Below are 18915 nucleotides of genomic sequence, written 5' to 3' on the forward strand. Positions count from 1 at the left end.
AAATAAAGCTGAGAATCAGGGCTACAACATGGCATAGGAGGCTCTGAATTTTATGCTGAGAGAAATAAGTACATACAAGAGACGTAAACATAAAAATTATGATTTTCTGTGGAAATGTCTCTCAGCCTCAGGCAAAGAGTGAGACCTTGTCCTAAGCCTCTCCTTCCGAGACGCTTTGCGCCTTCTCAGAGAGGCTTAGTTAAGCTTGCTGAAGAATATGGCCGCGCGGTTGTGGCGCCACGGCCTTGTTGAATTAGCCCTGCAGTGTTGAGGCTGTGGTTGTTTGTCCTTGTGTTTCTGTTTGAGGTGCCTTTACAAGGCATCCTCTCTCTTGTAGGGGGTTTTTCCCCCAGTTCCTTTTCATATTGCGGCCATTCGCCAGTTTCCTCTCATCTTGTGCGTGTGTCTATTCCCTAACTTAACTAAGTCCCTCTCTTTGTGGAGGGGGGACGCCATCCCGCAGGGACCCTCCCTTCAGAGGTCGCTTCGCTCTCCCAAGGAGGGAATTAGCTAAGTTAGGTCTATTCTGCTGTGCCTCTGCATCTTGAAAACCCCCGCTTCAGATCCAGAAATATCCACAGGTTTTGGAACCTCGGGCTTCAGATATCTAGCTTGATCTGCGGTCCCTCGACAGGTATCCCGAATTATGTACCGGATATCCCACGCAGGATACTGGGTAAAAGGTTGAAATGCGAATCAAGAGAATCCAGACCCACCAGCAGACCACACACCTCTACAACATTCAACCGGAAATAAACTTAGGATGTCCGATCCAAACAAAAAGGGCTCTCCATCTGATGACAAGGCATTGAACGTAACCGCTACAGCCTCAGGCACCGGCGGAACTCCATCTGATTTCCTCAAACAAGTCGTGGGTCATCAAGTAACAGTTAGGCTGAATAGCGGAGTCGATTATCAAGGTAAAGCCGCATTCTTGAGATCTGTTTTCTGTCAATGAAAGACACCCGACTAACCATTCCAATTTCCTTTGTGTTCCCTCTTTCAGGTATTTTGTCTTGTTTGGATGGCTACATGAACATTGCTCTTGAAAACACCAAGGAGTATGTCAATGGGATTAAGCGGAACAGTTATGGGGATGCCTTTCTTAGGGGGAACAATGGTTTGATGTTTAAACCACCTTAAACTGTTTTTCAAGAGATTGACCATCTTGCTAACCTTTCCCCTCCCGTATTTTCCTCAGTTTTGTACATCAGTCGAGTCGAATAATGTCAGCTGCCTGTAAATAAATATGAACCATCCGACAAGATTATATTTCACCCCTGCTCCCGCACCCGCAACCAGCAACAAGATGTCCGGCATGGGCATGTACGTTGCTGAGGGCGCTCTGCCTGTTGTCAAAAGCCAACTAGCGGGCTGCTTTGATATGTAGTACAGTGGAGCTGACCAATTAGCCAGCTTTGTCAAGGATCCCTTTGGACACATTCATGACTTATCGGCCATCTACTTGGCTGAGGAACTCTGTTTTCAAGGGTTTCAATGACAGAAGCCTCTTACTCAGGCTGTTTTATTTATTTTTTTAAAAAAAGAAATCACATATCCGTATGAGAAGTTTTTGGCATCAGATTGGAAAACAAAGTAGCAGAAATAGGTCACATTGATTGGGTGGAACTACGATATAATGACATTGGTAAAGAGGCTGGGAGCATGTAGCTTTCTACAACATTGGATTTTTTATCCAGAGATAGTTCTGGACTTGTCTCACTGGCTGGCTTGCTAATGATAAACGCCTGAATACACATGGCCAACCAAGTAGAATTGTAATCCTTAGTTGCAGCCAAGCAGCAATGAGCAAACTTGTGAGCTCGGAAGATGATGACACACACAGTGTCTGGAGAGAAGTGGATTGATTGACTGAAAGACAAACTGGCCGTAGTCGACACAATGGCCTTTGGCTTCCAAGCCAATCTTGCCGGTTGATTTGAACCTAGGAGATATGATCCTGAATGATACAGGTGGCTTGACATCTGAGTCTTCCTTTGTGTTCAGATGCTTGTTGCTGGTGTTCTTGTTCCAGAACCCCTGGGAAGGAAAGGCCAGTGGCAAGACTGGTCCAGTTGGGCCGCCAAGCTTCCGGATTGTGTCACAAGTATTCTGCACAGCCACGTTGCCTAAACTTGTGAACGTATCCCCCAGAGCCTTCTTGCTCTCACCAAATCTTTGAGCAGCTGTGTATACCCTTTGGGGTTAGTGGTGATCACGTCCTTGTTGTGATATTGGGGGAGAATGTCCAGATGAGCAGTGTCCTCAGACCACCCAATGGCCAACATTATATTGGCCAAGGCCAGTGGAGCTGACAGATTCACAAACAGTTTGCAGGCCTGGATGAAGGCACAGAGGCAGTCAAGACCTTCCCTTTCAGCTGGACTTAAGGTCAGGATTTTGAGAAGTTCAAGAACAAATATTATCTTTTGGTTTTTTTTGGTGGTAGCATGGACATAATCATAAGTGATGTCAAAAAGGTTTTGCTCTTGGAGCTGCTTGAGAGCCGCTTCATTTTCTTCTGACACTTCACCCTCTTCAGCTTCTTCTTCCTTTTCTATTCCCACGGCTTTCCCAACGGATCCAGACTTCCTGTTTAAGACCAAAAAAATGTTATCAGAGCGCAAGGTGCGGATATATTTGATGAGAATCCCGCTTGTCACTTGGAGTAAAAAAAAGCAAAAAAGAAAAATCAACCAAGATACTCAACAATGGCCGGCGGAAGTGGATTTGATGACATTTGGTGCGTAGCCTCCGTCATCTCAAGAAAGCAACAGTGAATATTAGAGAGCTAATAAACCACTGGACCGGGGGTTGCTGGGTGGAAAATTTACAGCATAAGCCTCAAGAACAGGCGCTTGAAATGTACACTCAAGCTGGGTGTGGGTTGTAGGACTGAGTCAACAAGCATGAGCAGATAAACCTGATTTTAGGCAGGGGCGAGGGAGGGGGGAGTCTCAGCAGGATCTGGTGGATTTTGGGCTTTTGAAACATTATTAATTCAGTGATCAAGACAAAGCATTGGAAAAGCAACACCAAGGCACTCACAACATCTGTATACCACTGCAGGACAATCCCCCAAAAACCAAATTAACTGGAGATCCATCCACATTGACTGACCTGGTTTGAGATCATGATGCTTACATTTGCTTTGCTGAGCACAAAATCAGACCAGAATGTCCCCGCGGGAAAGGGGGGTGGGATAATGCATGACCTGCTCATGATACAACCCGGCTAGCAAGCCGCTGAACCAAAAACTGTTGACAGGTGTCACAATCCGGGCAATGAGGGAAAAAACATACTGCACATGGAAAACAGGCATAACCAAGGATGGTCTGTGTTCCGACAAGAGGTTGTACGTAGGTTTTTTGAATGCTGATCAAGGAGTTCAGATGTCAATAAATTCACTTGCAGGCTTCAATCATTGTGTTTGGTAGAAATCATGTTCTTGTGGGTTGGCGGGCCAGCTGCAAGTCAAGGAATGAAGCCAAAAGATCAGTATTTGACACCCAAGGCTCTTACAATGAGGCGTGAACATTGAGTTTATCAAACTTTTAGGTCTTCCCGTTGCTCCACCGGTATGTAGCAGCAAAAGTCCATCACCTTTGCACAGCGCCTGAGTCTTCTTCCTGGACTGGACAGTCTGGCGGTAAGAAGCGGTGAACCGCCGCTGAGCTCTATTGCACCAACGTCAAGTTGAAGTGAGAGGAAGGCCGGGCGAGTCAAAAGCGTCCAGCGTTGGTTGGAGCTGGGAGCTGAGCCACTAGCCCAATCACCAATGACAATGCTGGTTGTCAGGGGTGGTCTCTATAGTGACTCACCGCTGAATGATAACTGAAGGATGTATATAGCGTGAGGCTACGGATCCTTCAAAGTAAAGGTGATAAACTGAAGAGTGAGCAGTATGAGTAGGCGAAATAACAAAAGAGGTGAAGGATTTAGAGAAGGAAGTGGAGAAGGAAGTGAAAAAGAAAGGATAAAGAGGGAAAAAGCTCATTCTATTTAAGCCCCTATCACGACTAGTAGCCGTAATCTTGTTGGGCTTGGTAAATTACCTGGCAAAGGTAATCATCCTCCAAATAAGCTGGGGAATCCTCCTAAGCGGAGAGGATCCCTAATTAAACACTCTGGTTGCTTCGGACCTAGTGTTGCAAGCAAGCGCGTGCTTTTCCGGAAGGGAGTGTTTTCCTTGAAAGGATTAAATTAATCCCTATTGGGAATACTCTCTTCCAATCTATTCCTTTTGAAGTCTTATGGCGCAGTTGAGGAGTGGAGGTACCTCCTCAACACGCTCAAGGCTGACATTCGCCCACACAAAAAAGGATGGCTCTGACGCCAGATTTATCCTTTGAGCGTTTTCTTGCTCTAAATTTACGTAGTAAAACATCTGCTCTGGGGATTTTGTCCTTAGGTAACCATTGATCCGTATCTGCGGATCGTTTTCTAAATCTAGTAAGATAAAGTCTACAATCTTGTCCGTTTACTCTGGTAAGTTTTTTGTCAAGAATCATGGATGGGACATTACTAGGTTCTTCTTTGACAAATGGTGGCAGAGAAGGCGTGATAGCCGTTTCTCTTTCTTCAATGTCTGCGGGTTTTCTATATTTCTTCACCAAGCTAATAGGGAATGTGGGGTCTTTTTGGTCAAATCCTTCCGTGAGTATGACTTCCACGGCGTTGTGCCCATGGAAACTCTTGACTACAAAGGGTCCCACAAAGGCATCTTTAAGTTTCCTGGAGCCTCCTAGGTTTGTGAAATTAACTGTGGAGATTAGTACCAAGTCTCCGATTTTCAAATTGTGATCTTTGTGCAAACAATCCCACCTGTCCTTGTTGTATGCTACTGCTTCGGCTACACTTCTACTTGCTTTAGCTTTGGCTTTAATCATCATTTCTTGGAAGCTTGAAGCTGAAGGGTGTACCTGTACAGTATGACTTAATAGCATATCTTTGGGCATTTTAGGCGCCCAACCTCTCTCCAGTTCAAATGGAGATAAGCCTGTCATTGAATCCTTACTTGAATTATAGGTGTACTCTAATGCTGGGAGCAATGAAACCCAGTCATGGGTATAGCCTTCTGTGTCTTTGAATTGCAACCCACATGCGCAATATCTCCTAATCATGTCTTCTAGCCTTTGAATCATACGCTCTGCTAAGCCATCTGTTTGAGGATGAAAAGTGGTGGAGAACGCAAGTTTAGTTCCTAATATATTGAATATATTCTTCCAAAATTTGGAAGTAAACTTTGGGTCTCTATTGCTGATAATCACTTGAGGGCAGCCTACGTTGCTTACAATGTGATTCCAGAACAAAAGCGCTACCTCCATTGCAATATTATCTTTGTGACAGGGCCGGTCCACCTCACTCTCTTGTTCTTCCTTTTCTGGGTCTTCTTCAGCATCTCCTACGTTATTAATTCTTGCGGGACAGCTCCTTGATGTGTGACCCGTTTTATGACAGGAGTAGCACTTGATGTCTGAATCTGACTTAGTCTGTTTCTCTTTTCCGTCAGTCTTGGGCGTGGATTTATCTCCGCTTGAGACTGCTGGACTATGTTGTCTCCTGCCTAGGCGTGTCTTGTCTACTATATCTTCTAGCATGTTAATGAGTGCGCTCATGTCTGCTTTGGTGGAACTCATTGCTGTTTTTGCTGCATACTCAACCTCTTGGTCCATGAGTCCTAGAAATCAGAAGTTAATAGATTGTTGCAATAGGTTGGGCTCAAACGCTTTCAATCTTCTGCACTGTCTAGTCACCCAGGATGAGACAGGTTTCTCTTGAGCTACTGTAAGTTCGGCTCTTACTTCTGCTCCATCTTCCCTAAGCTGACACAATAGTCTGTCTAGTTTGGTACTGACAGCTGAGAAATCTTTTCTATGCGCTTCATCTAACTCCTCCAACAATTTTTTGAATGTATCTTCCGTTATTACTGTTGCTGTTCTTGATTTGACTGCTTCTGTCAGGTGCTTAATCTCTTGCAAGATGCCAAAGAGCATGACATTGCTATTGCTAGGCTCTCCTCTTGGCTCATATTCTTCTCTAGAAGAGTTTCCCTTGGATCTATGATCTCCCGGAGTTGGTATTCCGTCTCTTCCGTTATCATGACTGAGAGCCGTGATTTCAGCAGCTAACGTCTCTACTCTGTTGCTAAGGTTTTGCACTTCATGGGCTACTTGGAATTGATCCAAGTTGTTAATTATAGAAGATAGGGACTCAATTTTCCCTCTGAGTGTTTGAACCACATTTACTAGCTTGTCATCTTTAGCAGATGCTATGGCAGATACCTCTTTAGTAAGATTGTGTGCCTGATTTTCCACTTTGGCTCTGAAACTTTTATGTATCTCCATTAAGTCTTCTTTGAAGGTGAGTTTGTTAAACTCGCATTCACAACCCTTACTGGATTTTTTCTCCGGGACTTTTGAGGTTAAATTAGTGATTAATTTCAAAAGGTCCTTGATTTGTTTGTGGTGGGATCCACTTTGTAAAGACAAGGAGCTACAAGTATTGCTAACGTTAGTGATAGCTTTCTGAAAGGATGTTTGTATTGTCAATAGATTTCTTAACTAAATTAGTGAGTGGAAGGGTTATCTCTCTATGAGAGGATTATAAAGAAGACTCGAACTGAGAGGAAATAAAAGGACGAAGGGAATCAAGGACAATAACGCTATTCCCATCTATAATCCCTTCTACCTTGTTGAAAAAGATGGAGAAGACCTTCTTCGCGTCAACGTCGAGCTCGGGACGACTCGTCCAGATGCTGATAAGCTCCTTGTATGGTCCTGGACATTCTGAATAGCTCCGAGTACACCTCTTGACAATGTTGCTGCCTTCCTCCCATCCTCCCGTGTCCTCGAGGTGGATCCCCCAGGTTTTGCTGAGCTGGAGCTCTCCCAACTGGTTGAGCTGCCGGGCGGTTGGTTCCCTGTTGGTGGTAGGGATGTGGGCGCGGTTGGAAGGTCTGCGGAACTCTGTTCTGGTTGATCAAAAAGGGATTCCACCCTCCCATCAAAAGTGGAAGAACTTCTTGACCTATCAGTTTCTCCAGGCTGCGGTGCGAGTCCAGTGCTTGTCTCCTGAGGACCTCCATGCTTTGTAAGCTCCCTCCCGCTACTGCCAAGAGGTATTTCTCCTTGCATGCTTTGTGGGTCTGCATCAGAAACTCGACCTCCGGAGGCCAGTTTTGGCGTAGGCATCTTACTTGAGACTTGCTTAAACTCCCCTGCTGGGACCAGGGTTGGTTGGGCGGATCTGGTAGATGAAGCCCTTGAAACCTGTTCAGATTTTTCTGATTTAGGAGGCATGGTAAAAAAGATTATATGTTTTACTAACTGATCTCTATAATGTCAGAGTCTTTGTCTTGCTCACGGACAGGAGCGGTCTGAACAGGGTCTCTGTTAGGTTTATCTGAGAGGAATCTGTTCAAGATGTCCGACTGAGCTGGTTCTGCTTGACGGGGTTCAGGGGTCTGGACTGTTATTCTGTTCCCCTTATCCAAAGCTGGTGCGGATGTGGCCGTGAGGAGAGGTAAGATGTGGGAATCCTCTGCAGCTATATGAGTATTGACTCTCAGTGGAGCAGTCTGTCCTTGGGGTCTGAAGGTCTCCGCAAAGACATTTTCAATACTCTGAGAATCCTCTGAATGGTCAGTGACGCTGGTGGAGAGTGGGGGGGCAGCGTTAGGATTCTCCCTAGGTCCGATGAGCGGGAAAAATTTGTGTAAAGAAGGTTGTCTAGCCACTGAATTTCAATGTTAGTATTGGTTCTCCTTAGGCTCAAAATAAGCTCAGCTTACTGGTGGTCTAAAGGATAGTTTCTGATTGAGACTCAAACTTGTCTTTGCTATTTGGTAGATCTAATGCAGTTGTATACAACAATCAGTGATTCTTCTCGTAGTCTTATCCTTAACAGGACTCTGGTTATGAGGAATGAAATTTTGCAGCGCACGAGGTTTGGTATGAAGATATTGGCGATAATCTTCTTTGTCTAAATCAAAAAGATCTTAGATAAACAACAGCTAAATCGAGTGATTCTAGTGCGAGCTTCCAAATCAGACGATCTTGGTAAGTCCAAGTTTGAGGATCTAACAACCGCACAAGTAGATAAGGAAAAAGTAAAAAAGAAAATGATCTTGGGTGAAGAGTTCCCAATGAGGCCCCCAAATGTCAGGGGTGGTCTCTATAGTGACTCACCACTGAATGATAACTAAAGGATGTATATAGCGTGAGGCTACAGATCCTTCAAAATAAAGGTGATAGACTGAAGAGTGAGGAGTATGAGTAGGCAAAATAACAAAAGAGGTGAAGGATTTAGAGAAGGAAGTGGAGAAGGAAGTGAAGAAGAAAGGATAAAGAGGGAAGAAGCTCATTCTATTTAAGCCCCTACATCCTTGAAATAAGCTGGGGAATCCTCCTAAGCGGAGAGGATCCCTAATTAAACACTTTGGTCGCTTTGGACCTAGTGTTGCAAGCAAGAGCGTGCTTTTCTGGAAGGGAGTTTTTTCCTCAAAAGGATTACATTAATCCCTGTTGGGAATACTCTCTTCCAATCTATTCCTTTTGCAGTCTTATGGCTTAGTGGAGGAGTGGAGGTACTCTCTCAACACTCTCAAGGCTGGCACTGGTGGAAGGGCACAGCGACCATCGTATCCACAACAGCACTGCTTATCCACCCAATTGAATCAACTGTACAATACCCTTTATCAATCTATCCCTTGGCGCAACCTCCCCTAGTGGCAGTCCTGTAGGTACATCCTGGCAAGTAGTTTTTATGCCTACAATTGCCGACAAGATCTGTGGTTAGTATCTCTTCACCCTTGCTTTTTATCATGAAAAGCTGAACCTTGCCTTACAGACAAATTCCTCCAGATCACAGAAACCCATATCAATAAAGTCATCTCTTCTCTTGTTGAGAAGATCTCCCATAGCAACAAAGGTGAGTACATACTTATTTTATTTGTTTGTACATAAAACTTGAACATCTGGCTTACTTTTTTGCTTTTCTTATGTTTATTCCCCTTTGTAATTAACAATAAAATGCTGTACACCTTTACCCATTCCGCCATAGTGGTGCTTTTTGGTGAGTAATCATTTTTTCTGTACACTACTCTGTCAAATACTAACAAAAAATTGGGAGAAAAGTAAACAAGAGCATTGTATCTTGGGACTCTGTTGCTGCACTGGCACTACAATTCAAACAGATGGTGGTACAAGACCTAAGCACACTCCAGCACACTCCGTCTTTAGGAGTGTGCCAAAGCACACTCCGTCTTTAGGAGTGTGCCAAAGCACACTCCGTTTTTAGGAGTGTGCCAAAGCACACTCCGTTTTTAGGAGTGTGCCAAAGCACACTCCGTTTTTAGGAGTGTGCCAAAGCACACTCCGTTTTTAGGAGTGTGCTTTGGCACACTCCGTTTTTAGGAGTGTGCCAAAGCACACTCCGTTTTTAGGAGTGTGCCAAAGCACACTCCGTTTTTAGGAGTGTGCCAAAGCACACTCCGTTTTTAGGAGTGTGCCAAAGCACACTCCGTTTTTAGGAGTGTGCCAAAGCACACTCCGTTTTTAGGAGTGTGCCAAAGCACACTCCGTTTTTAGGAGTGTGCCAAAGCACACTCCGTTTTTAGGAGTGTGCCAAAGCACACTCCGTTTTTAGGAGTGTGCCAAAGCACACTCCGTTTTTAGGAGTGTGCCAAAGCACACTCCGTTTTTAGGAGTGTGCCAAAGCACACTCCGTTTTTAGGAGTGTGCCAAAGCACACTCCGTTTTTAGGAGTGTGCCAAAGCACACTCCGTTTTTAGGAGTGTGCCAAAGCACACTCCGTTTTTAGGAGTGTGCCAAAGCACACTCCGTTTTTAGGAGTGTGCCAAAGCACACTCCGTTTTTAGGAGTGTGCCAAAGCACACTCCGTTTTTAGGAGTGTGCCAAAGCACACTCCGTTTTTAGGAGTGTGCCAAAGCACACTCCGTTTTTAGGAGTGTGCCAAAGCACACTCCGTTTTTAGGAGTGTGCCAAAGCACACTCCGTTTTTAGGAGTGTGCCAAAGCACACTCCGTTTTTAGGAGTGTGCCAAAGCACACTCCGTTTTTAGGAGTGTGCCAAAGCACACTCCGTTTTTAGGAGTGTGCCAAAGCACACTCCGTTTTTAGGAGTGTGCCAAAGCACACTCCGTTTTTAGGAGTGTGCCAAAGCACACTCCGTTTTTAGGAGTGTGCCAAAGCACACTCCGTTTTTAGGAGTGTGCCAAAGCACACTCCGTTTTTAGGAGTGTGCCAAAGCACACTCCGTTTTTAGGAGTGTGCCAAAGCACACTCCGTTCTAGGAGTGTGCCAAAGCACACTCCGTTCTAGGAGTGTGCCAAAGCACACTCCGTTCTAGGAGTGTGCCAAAGCACACTCCGTTCTAGGAGTGTGCCAAAGCACACTCCGTTCTAGGAGTGTGCCAAAGCACACTCCGTTCTAGGAGTGTGCCAAAGCACACTCCGTTCTAGGAGTGTGCCAAAGCACACTCCGTTCTAGGAGTGTGCCAAAGCACACTCCGTTCTAGGAGTGTGCCAAAGCACACTCCGTTCTAGGAGTGTGCCAAAGCACACTCCGTTCTAAGAGTGTGCCAAAGCACACTCTGTTCTAGGAGTGTGCCAAAGCACACTCCGTTCTAGGAGTGTGCCAAAGCACACTCCGTTCTAGGAGTGTGCCAAAGCACACTCCGTCCTAGGAGTGTGCAAAAGCACACTTTGTTCTAGGAGTGTGCCAAAGCACACTCCGTCCTAGGAGTGTGCAAAAGCACACTTTGTTCTAGGAGTGTGCCAAAGCACACAAGCCGCCCAAATTTGCCCCTCAGTGCACCCTGCTTGAAGCTTCACAGTGGAGCTAGGATGCCGGCTGTTAACTTAGGTAAGTTATCCGTTCTCTCAGACATGTTGCACATCTACACATACAGGAAAAGTCTCCCCGCGGGCTTGAACTCACAACCTGACTACTTTTTCACCCAAAAAATTCTGGAAGTGCCTCTCTGTTTGTGCCTAGGTTATCTGGCCAGGGTGTTTCTTTTTAGTGGCTACACCACACTATATCACTGGGTACTCTGTGGGGGTGGAATCTTGGGTCAGTATGCCGACCAGCAGTTGCCCGGTATATGTCCAAAGGGATTTTTCTCCATCCTTGAAACAAAGAGCAAAAAAAAATCATGTACACATACAATGTACATACATGTGTGAACAAAAAGGGCAGTCCCTTTCCTCTTTCTCACCAACTTACACATATTCCAAATTTTTTTTCCCCTCCATCCTTCCCAGATGCCCCTCAATCTCAATAGAAGAGGCAGTGCTTGCAGGCGCAATCTGATCCTCCAACGCATTGTCAAGAGCAGCTCGCCGTTTGTACAAGTGTGCCAAAGCACAATCTGTTGAAGGAGTGTGCCAAAGCACACTCCGTTGTAGGAGTGTGCCAAAGCACACTCCATTGTAGGAGTGTGCCAAAGCACACTCTGTTGTAGGAGTGTGCCAAAGCACACTCTGTTGTAGGAGTGTGCCAAAGCACACTCCGTTGTAGGGGTGTGCCAAAGCATCGGTCACAATAGGCAGTTTCTGACAGGCTTCAGGTTGGCACACTTTCTTCCATGGTCAATCCAATTTAATTTGTAGCGTCCATCCTGCCCAAATCTAGATCTCTATGCGCCCGTCTACCATCCTGTCTTCATTCTCCCAGCGTCCCATATACTTTTCCGGTCTTGGGCAGTGCAGCTCCCAGATCCTTTGGTTACATCCAAACTTTCACAAAGAAGGAAGAACAGAGCAATGCTTCTAAAGAGGAGGATGATCGAAAACAAAAGTGTTGGAATTCTGGCTCTGACACTCTAGACAAGCAGCTTGCGCTGCTGGCTTTTGCATGACTTCAACCTTAGTCATCATCTGTGGGCGTTTTTCCCCAAATCATCAATTGATGACGCAATCCATCTTTCACTCGCCACTTTATTCATCACATCATCAACTCTGATTTCTTTGTGCATCTTCATCTTACTTCCTTCCTCCCGTTGTGGTGGTCATACTGGTAGAGGCCCACAAGAGCAACAAAATCATCAAGTCAGCAAGATCAGCAAGATCACCAGCAAGACCCTGCAGCCTCAAGATTCTCAAGATCCCTCAAGATGATCCCTTCTCATACTTTCTCACTTCCTCAAGATTATCAATCCCTCCCAGATTCTTTCTTTTCCTTTCTTGGTCCTAACACATGAGTCATGTGGGTTTTGTTCTGTTTTTGTTTTTTTTGTTTTCTTTTTTAGATCCTTTATCATTTGATTGTGTGTTCCCTTTCTTCCTTATTCTTATTGGTTTTTCTTTATCTTTGATTGTTGTGGTATTTTCTTCTTTTTCCTCTTTTCCTGTTTGATGTTTGTAGTTAGGGATGTGATGACATGTCACTCCCCAGAGTCCAAGTTTGAGTTTGAACTTGGAGGATGGGACGGTGTGGGACTTGCTCTGATCCAAGAGAATTCCATCACTTTTCTGATCCGCTGGCAGCATCCCCAGCACTATTCCTGATCCTTATTCCCCTTATCACCATCACCTGATCCTCCTCAAACCAACCACCGCCAAGGGTATTCCATCCCCGTTGTCTCTCAAAAATCCCCCCCCCCCAACGCTATCACACTTTCTGATCCTCATCTCATTTGCTGGACCACCACGAGGGCAGCCTCAACAGCACCTATCCCCTCAACGCTCTGCCTACCGCCTGGCACGGTAGGAGTTCCACACCGTTGATTCTCTTCTGCAAAGTTGTACTCTACTTCCATCTCAAACTTATCAACTTCCTTCCTTCACTTGAATGTCATCCCCAAGTGAAGGCTACTTATTGACTTTGTACTAACTCCATCATTGTGATTTCAATCTTGAAATCTAACCTTAAAAAACTTAAATCCTCCACTTCTTCCGTTGCCTCCTTCTCACCCAGCCCTATTTTATTTTCCTCCATTGTCCATTGACCTTGATTGGCAATATCTTCTCTTTGACTCAATCAACTCAAACTCTATACCTCTTTGATTCATTCAAATCAAACTTTCTAATTCAATCAAATTCTGACTTACATCGGCTTCAATCCATTGCCGCAAGTCCTCCCTTCTTGAACTCTGTTGCCATCATTTCTGAGTTCTTTGGTGAGAAAAAGAACATCAAATTCTTCTTGTTGTGCTTCCTTTTACTGACTCTCACTGTGTTCAGCCTCGTTCATTTTTCTTTAAGCCTGACCTATTACATACATTATTGTCTTAGCTGGTACAGTTTCTTTTTCTTATTGTTAATTTTCTATTCTTTCTAACTTGTTTTCTACAGTTCTGGTTCTGTTATCAATCATAATATTCGTAGAATTCTAATAAAAAGGCTGGCCCAACTGCTACCACTCATAAGTGACAGTGAAGATGAATTGATTGCACGGCACGAAAGCCGAGTCACGCGCCCTTGTAGAAGCGATTCCAATTCGCCTCGATCTGCGCAGCCAGAGAGTTAGAGTCCGCCGGGTCGAGCGAAGGAAGACCCAGGCCACTGGGGGCGGAAGCCCTGGCGATCTGGACGACCCTGAAGATTGTGCGCATCTTTTCGTCGATCATCGACGGGTCGGCGGCGTGGTCGGTCTCGAGGAGCAAGCGGTCGATGGGCGTGGCCTGGATCGCGCGGAGCGCTCGGGGGGAGTATTGTCCGTCGAGCAGAGCCGGCGTCTCGTGGGGAGAGTGAGCGGCGTCGCCGGGGAGGGCGCGGGGGCGATGGAGGATGGCGAGGTGGCTGGAGAAGGAGAAGTAGGCCGTCTGGGGCAGCTTGCGCTGGATCTGGCGGAGCACGTCGACGGAGAGGCTGGGCGAATGCCAGCAAACGTTGATCCCGCGTGGAGTGGAGGGGTCCAGCTGGCCTGCTCGGCCGGGCGACGAGGTCGTGGAAGGGGAGGGATCGAGGCCGGTGAACCTGCGGCCCCAGCGGGCGACCAAGGCGTCGACCAAGCCGAGGATCTCGTTCGAGGCCTGGACACAGTGCAGGCTGACGGGCCGGCCGAGCTCGACGGCGAGGTCGATCTGTGCACGGACGACAGCGAGCTGGTGGGCGATCGCGACCTTGTACCTGCTGGCCCCCGTCCCACCCTCCGAGCCCGACTGGATGCGCACCGTGCTCGCCTTGTCCAGCCCGATCTCGCCCACCATGCTGCCCGGGACCTGCGCCAATCGGACGCGCAGCTCGGCGAGGAAGCCGGCCAGAGGGATCGGGGTGGGCAGCAGCGGGAGATGGCCGTCGAGCCAGCGCTCAAGCGCCTCCTCGTCCTCGCGTCTATCGCCCGGTGTGGGCGGCGAGCAGAGCGGGGCGTGTTTGGTGCACAGCACCGCCCGGTAGTGCGTCCGCTTGTCGATCGGCTCGGCCCGTGCCAGCGAGACCGCGCCCACGAACCAGGGATGGAGGCCGAAAGCGGGGACGACTTTGGCCGGCCTCCGGCCGGCGAGATCCGCGGTCCTAGCCTGCGACTCGAGCGACGAGGACATCACACACACCTATGCAGACAATGAGCCCGTCGGGGACAGTCAAAATTTGGCCAGGGGGGAGTCACTTTACCGGTCGCCAGGCCGCCGATCGCGCCCGCTGCCCGCCCCGGGTCGGCGCCTTCGAACGCGTCGCTCGCGTGGCAATGCGCATCCGTCAGTCGGCCCAGGAAGTCCTCTGTCGTCGTCGTCGGGCTCGCGTGGTCGGCCATTTCTGGAGGCTCACGGTCCCATGCGCCCTGTTTTGTGTCCAACCTGTCACATGCACATCCCCCCGCGCCTACAAACTGTGACATGTCCACAAGTACTCCTCAGCATATCTTCACGCAGCAGGTTTTGGATATCTGTGATAATTCTGCTGTCTCTACATCACATCTGACTATCACCCCCAGAAACTGTATGGCTCTGCCCGTGCGGCTGGATCCAGCTCCACAGCTCCGGATGTGATTCTGGCGAGTGCTACATACATGTGGGCAGGCTTACCATACATATCTTTCTCTGTCCCTCCAGCCTTAATGAGTTGGTGTGCAAGGCCTTTTTCTTGTAGACACGTCCATGCCCGGTGGACCGGGTCCCCCTGCTTACATACATAATTCCTGGCCATCTGGGCTGCATATTTTGCTCTGGGATTATTTGCAGCAGATCCGTTGTGATGTGTGTATATTGAGTGTGGGGGCATTTCGCAGATGATGAAAAAATGATGGGTGTGTGAGCCTGGTGGGTTGGTTGAGTAGCCAGACTGCAGCTCCTGTAGCTGTGTGGACTACATAGTGACCATTTTGTTTCTGCAGGGATGGTTGGTGTGGCTACTGGTCTGTTGTGCAACCACTCCGAGCCCTTTTCTAACCCAACTCTCTTCCTGCTCTCCTCTCCTCTCAGCTAGTTTCCCTCCGATTCTTCTTCTTCTTCTTCCTCTTAGCTCGTGCCATGGACATGAACAGCTCGGCCGACTCGAGCCGGTCGAACTCCAACTCCACCCTCTCCGTCAACCCGCCCGCCCAGCAGCAGCACTCCCAGCAGCCCTCCAAGCCGGGCTCGCTCTGCAGCTCCTTCCAGACCTCCGCCAGTGCCCCGCGCGACCTGCTCGCCCTCAAGCTCAGCAAGGTCAAGGCGACCGCCGCCCTCTTCGAGTCCCGCTCAGCCTCCACCCCGCCGCCGCTGCTCACCGCCCAGCTCCGCCCAGCCTCGCTCGACCATCCCCGGAGGCCCTCCTTCCGCCTCCACACCCCGCCCACAGACCAGCCCGCCCTCAGACTCTCCGCAGGCCATGTGAGCCAGATCAAGAACCAGTTCCTCTCCAGCCCCTCGCTCGTCGACCTCCAGCGCAGACACTCCGCCGACCGCCCGGCCAGCAACAGAGTCCTGCAGAACTACGCCCCAGAGTGAGTGGGTTGTGTGTACAGCGTCCGTTGCGCCTGCTGCAGATCAGCCGCATCCGCAGCCACCCCCCTGCCCTCCCAGGGGGGGCTGTTTCAGAATCAGTACACTACTACATATACTTCCCCACACCCCCCACTCCCCACTCCCCACCACCCGCCGCATCCGCCATGGCCCATGACCATCCCAAGCAGCAGCATACTGACCTCGACTCCATGTTCTACACTCCCCTCTTCGCCAAACAACACCACAACAGCCACCTCAACAGACTCTCCCAGTCCATCCTGCCCACCCCCCTCCACCATGACTTCCAGCAACGCCTCCCAACACCCTCCCCCTCCACCGACACCCACCCCGCCTCAGACTCCAACAGCACCTCAACCAACGAGCCCTCCCCACTCTCCACCGACGAACACCCCTCCCAAACACCCTCCCACCAGTCACGACCCTCCCAGGAGATCCTCAACGACATCACAACCCTCGCCCTCAGCGCACGCATAACAGAGGTGGCCATGTCCATCCAAGAGGTCGCCCTGGCGCTCTTCCAGGTCCAGGTACGCCATCCACTCACCTCGTCTTCTCTCCCGATCTCTCTAACCATGCTCTCTTTACACACACAGGAGCTGCGTCATTCTCAATCCGAATCCAAGCGAAACTCATCCGTACAGACCAGCCCATCCATCCTGGCTGCCGACCGGCCGAGCGGCTCAGCCCTAACACAGGTCGACAAAGCCCTGATGAGGCTTGAGAAGAAGGTCGAAAGCACCGCCGTCGAGATCGCCCAACTCGAAACACTCATCCAACCCTATCGGAGCCAGCAGGAGTCCTCCTCCACGGCCCAGTCCAGGCTGATCAACGACAAGTTCGACAACATCTCCGAAGAGTGGCAGCGGATCCAGCACGACACCGAGGTGCTGCAGGACGAGCTCAAGGAGGATAAGTGGCTGGTCGTCTTCAGAGCCGTCAGTGGCCAGGCCGAGGAAATGATGGAAAGCCTCGAAAAGGTCCTCGCCGTCTCCCAGGAATTCGTCAGGGAGACCCACCGCCGCACAAGAAGGAGCAGCCCCCCCGTGCTCAGCTCCTCCCCGCTCCGGAGGAAGAACCGCGAATCACACGCCTCGTCCCTCTCCAGCGCCGATCGACTCGAATCAGACGAACTCATCAAATCCTACAACGCACTCATCAAAAACTTCCATGCCAAGAACAAGCATTATGTGAGAGACCCTTCTTCTCAATCAATCAATCAATCTGTCTGCTAACTAACTAGTCATCGTTAGGTCCCATCCTGCGAAAGAGTCCTTGGCATCCTCTCCAAGGGCATCAAGAGTCGGAGCACGAAGAACGGCGAAGTGCTCCGACGCTATGCGGATATGAACCTCCGATTCACCACCATCCAGGAGAACATCAACCGCGTCGGACTCGACCTCCTAGCAGTCGAGAAGATCCTCCAACAAGCATCATGTTCAGACACAACACCCGCCGACTGCTCCGTCCAAGCCAGCGACCACTCCTTCCTCCAACCACCCTCCGATCCCCATCCGCCCACAACACCCACCTCGCCCGGCTCGTCCTCGAAGACCCGCAAGGCGCTCAACTATCTCATCTCCACCTCGCCCCAGTTCCTCTCCAAACACCATGCCAGCGGGATCTCCAGCTCGATCTCCCCCTTCCGCAAGTTCGCCAACAAGTTCGCCTCCGCCACCCCCTCGGTCTCCAGCCAGCCCTCGAGCGTCTGTTCCGGGCTCACCCCGTCCGTCTCCGCCACTGCGCTCACCGGCCATGCTTCTTCGGCCCAGCACCGCTCCTTGCGGCCGATCCGGAGCACGCTCAACTTCGCACCCTCCTCCTCTAAGACAGCCACGACGCCGAGCCAGGCAGCGCAGGAGCCGCGGCGGGCGCCCAGCACGGTCCCCGATCCGGCACGGGCCCGACCGGGATCCCGGCAGATGGCCCACCACCAACACACGCCGAGCTACGAGAAGCCGCGCTGGAACATCTCGCTCAAGCGGATCGAGGACTCTCCGGGGGGGCCCTCCTCCTCCTCGGGGGGCCTGACCAAGAGCTCCTCGCGCCGGACGACGACGGGCGGGATGGGCGGGGTGTCGCGGTCGCAGTCGCGGACGCAGTCGCGGACGGCCCTGCGGAGCTCGGCGCCCTACGGCGGCGGAACGTACGAGCGGCCGGGCTCGGTGGCCGGGCGCAGCGAGGCGTCGTGCGGCACGACCCTGTCGATGTCCGTCTACCGCTCCCGTCCGCCCTCGCGCCACTCCCGCATCCCTGCGCCGCTCTGGGACCCGAGCATGGAGAGCCAGCGGGTGCAGAGCAAAGGCTCCATCGAGCTCGCCGACCTCGTCCGGCCCCACTCGCGCGCCGCCTTCCCGCCCCCCGCGTCCTCCATCCCCGCCCGGAACACCAGGCCGGCCACCGCGCTCTCCACGCTGAGCTCGGGCCAGCTCAGCGCCGGGCTGCTGAGTCCCACGGAGTCGGATCTGGCGAAGATGCCCAGCCGGGCTCCTCCGGGTGGGCCGGGCCTATCACGGCGGCCCTCGGACCGACTCTCGCTGACGCCGGCGGCGCCGGTCCGGGCCCACTTGGCGGCCGCGGAGGACCCCAACCCGGCCGACCCGCTCGACATCCTCATCCACTCCAAGTGTCTGGCCCTGCCCTCCGCCGTCGTCCCCCGCAGGCTCGACTCCCCCCTCTCGCGCAACCCCGAGAAGGCCCGGCTCGCCGGCGCTGGCGTCGGCGACCAGGCCCGCTACGCCTTCTGGTGCGCCGGCTTGCGCAGACCCGTCGAGGAGAAGTCGGTCATGTGCAAGCTCGTCGAGGCTAAGCGGGCTAACGCCCCCGCCCCCGCCCCCGAGCTTAAGGTGCTCGTGAGGACCCGCAGTGGGTGGAAAGACCTCGACGCCTATCTGCACGACTGTCTGCTCCCGTCTTGACCCCCCCCCCCCCCCCTCTTTGCTTGTTGTAATCGGCTCTCTCTCTCTCTCGACGTAATTGTATCTCTTCGCCTGTCTCTTTTTTCCACCCG

The 18915-nt window shown here is 50.5% G+C and overlaps 4 protein-coding genes across 4 annotated transcripts; 3 read left to right on the forward strand and 1 right to left on the reverse strand.

Annotated features, from left to right (window-relative positions):
• Window positions 1–763: 763 nt before the first annotated feature.
• PtA15_14A308 (uncharacterized protein) lies at window positions 764–1227 on the forward strand (the record flags this gene model as incomplete). The annotated part of the gene is made up of 3 exons (XM_053163010.1): window positions 764–920; window positions 1007–1120; window positions 1202–1227. 3 exons carry the CDS (start codon window positions 764–766, stop codon window positions 1225–1227), a joined length of 297 nt encoding a protein of 98 aa, XP_053026979.1.
• A 12206-nt stretch (window positions 1228–13433) lies between these two features.
• On the reverse strand, window positions 13434–14716 carry PtA15_14A309 (uncharacterized protein; the record flags this gene model as incomplete). The annotated part of the gene is made up of 2 exons (XM_053163011.1): window positions 13434–14516; window positions 14573–14716. The coding sequence occupies 2 exons, from the start codon at window positions 14714–14716 to the stop codon at window positions 13434–13436; spliced, it is 1227 nt and encodes a 408-aa protein (XP_053026980.1).
• A 715-nt stretch (window positions 14717–15431) lies between these two features.
• PtA15_14A310 (uncharacterized protein) lies at window positions 15432–15890 on the forward strand (the record flags this gene model as incomplete). The annotated part of the gene is made up of 1 exon (XM_053163013.1): window positions 15432–15890. One exon carries the CDS (start codon window positions 15432–15434, stop codon window positions 15888–15890), a length of 459 nt encoding a protein of 152 aa, XP_053026981.1.
• Window positions 15891–16096: 206 nt separating this feature from the next.
• PtA15_14A311 (uncharacterized protein) lies at window positions 16097–18823 on the forward strand (the record flags this gene model as incomplete). The annotated part of the gene is made up of 5 exons (XM_053163014.1): window positions 16097–16435; window positions 16502–17095; window positions 17159–17556; window positions 17739–18006; window positions 18599–18823. 5 exons carry the CDS (start codon window positions 16097–16099, stop codon window positions 18821–18823), a joined length of 1824 nt encoding a protein of 607 aa, XP_053026982.1.
• Between the last annotated feature and the right edge of the window lie 92 nt (window positions 18824–18915).

This window comes from Puccinia triticina, chromosome 14A, assembly GCF_026914185.1.
Source record: "Puccinia triticina chromosome 14A, complete sequence".
NCBI classification, from domain to species: Eukaryota; Fungi; Basidiomycota; class Pucciniomycetes; order Pucciniales; family Pucciniaceae; genus Puccinia; species Puccinia triticina.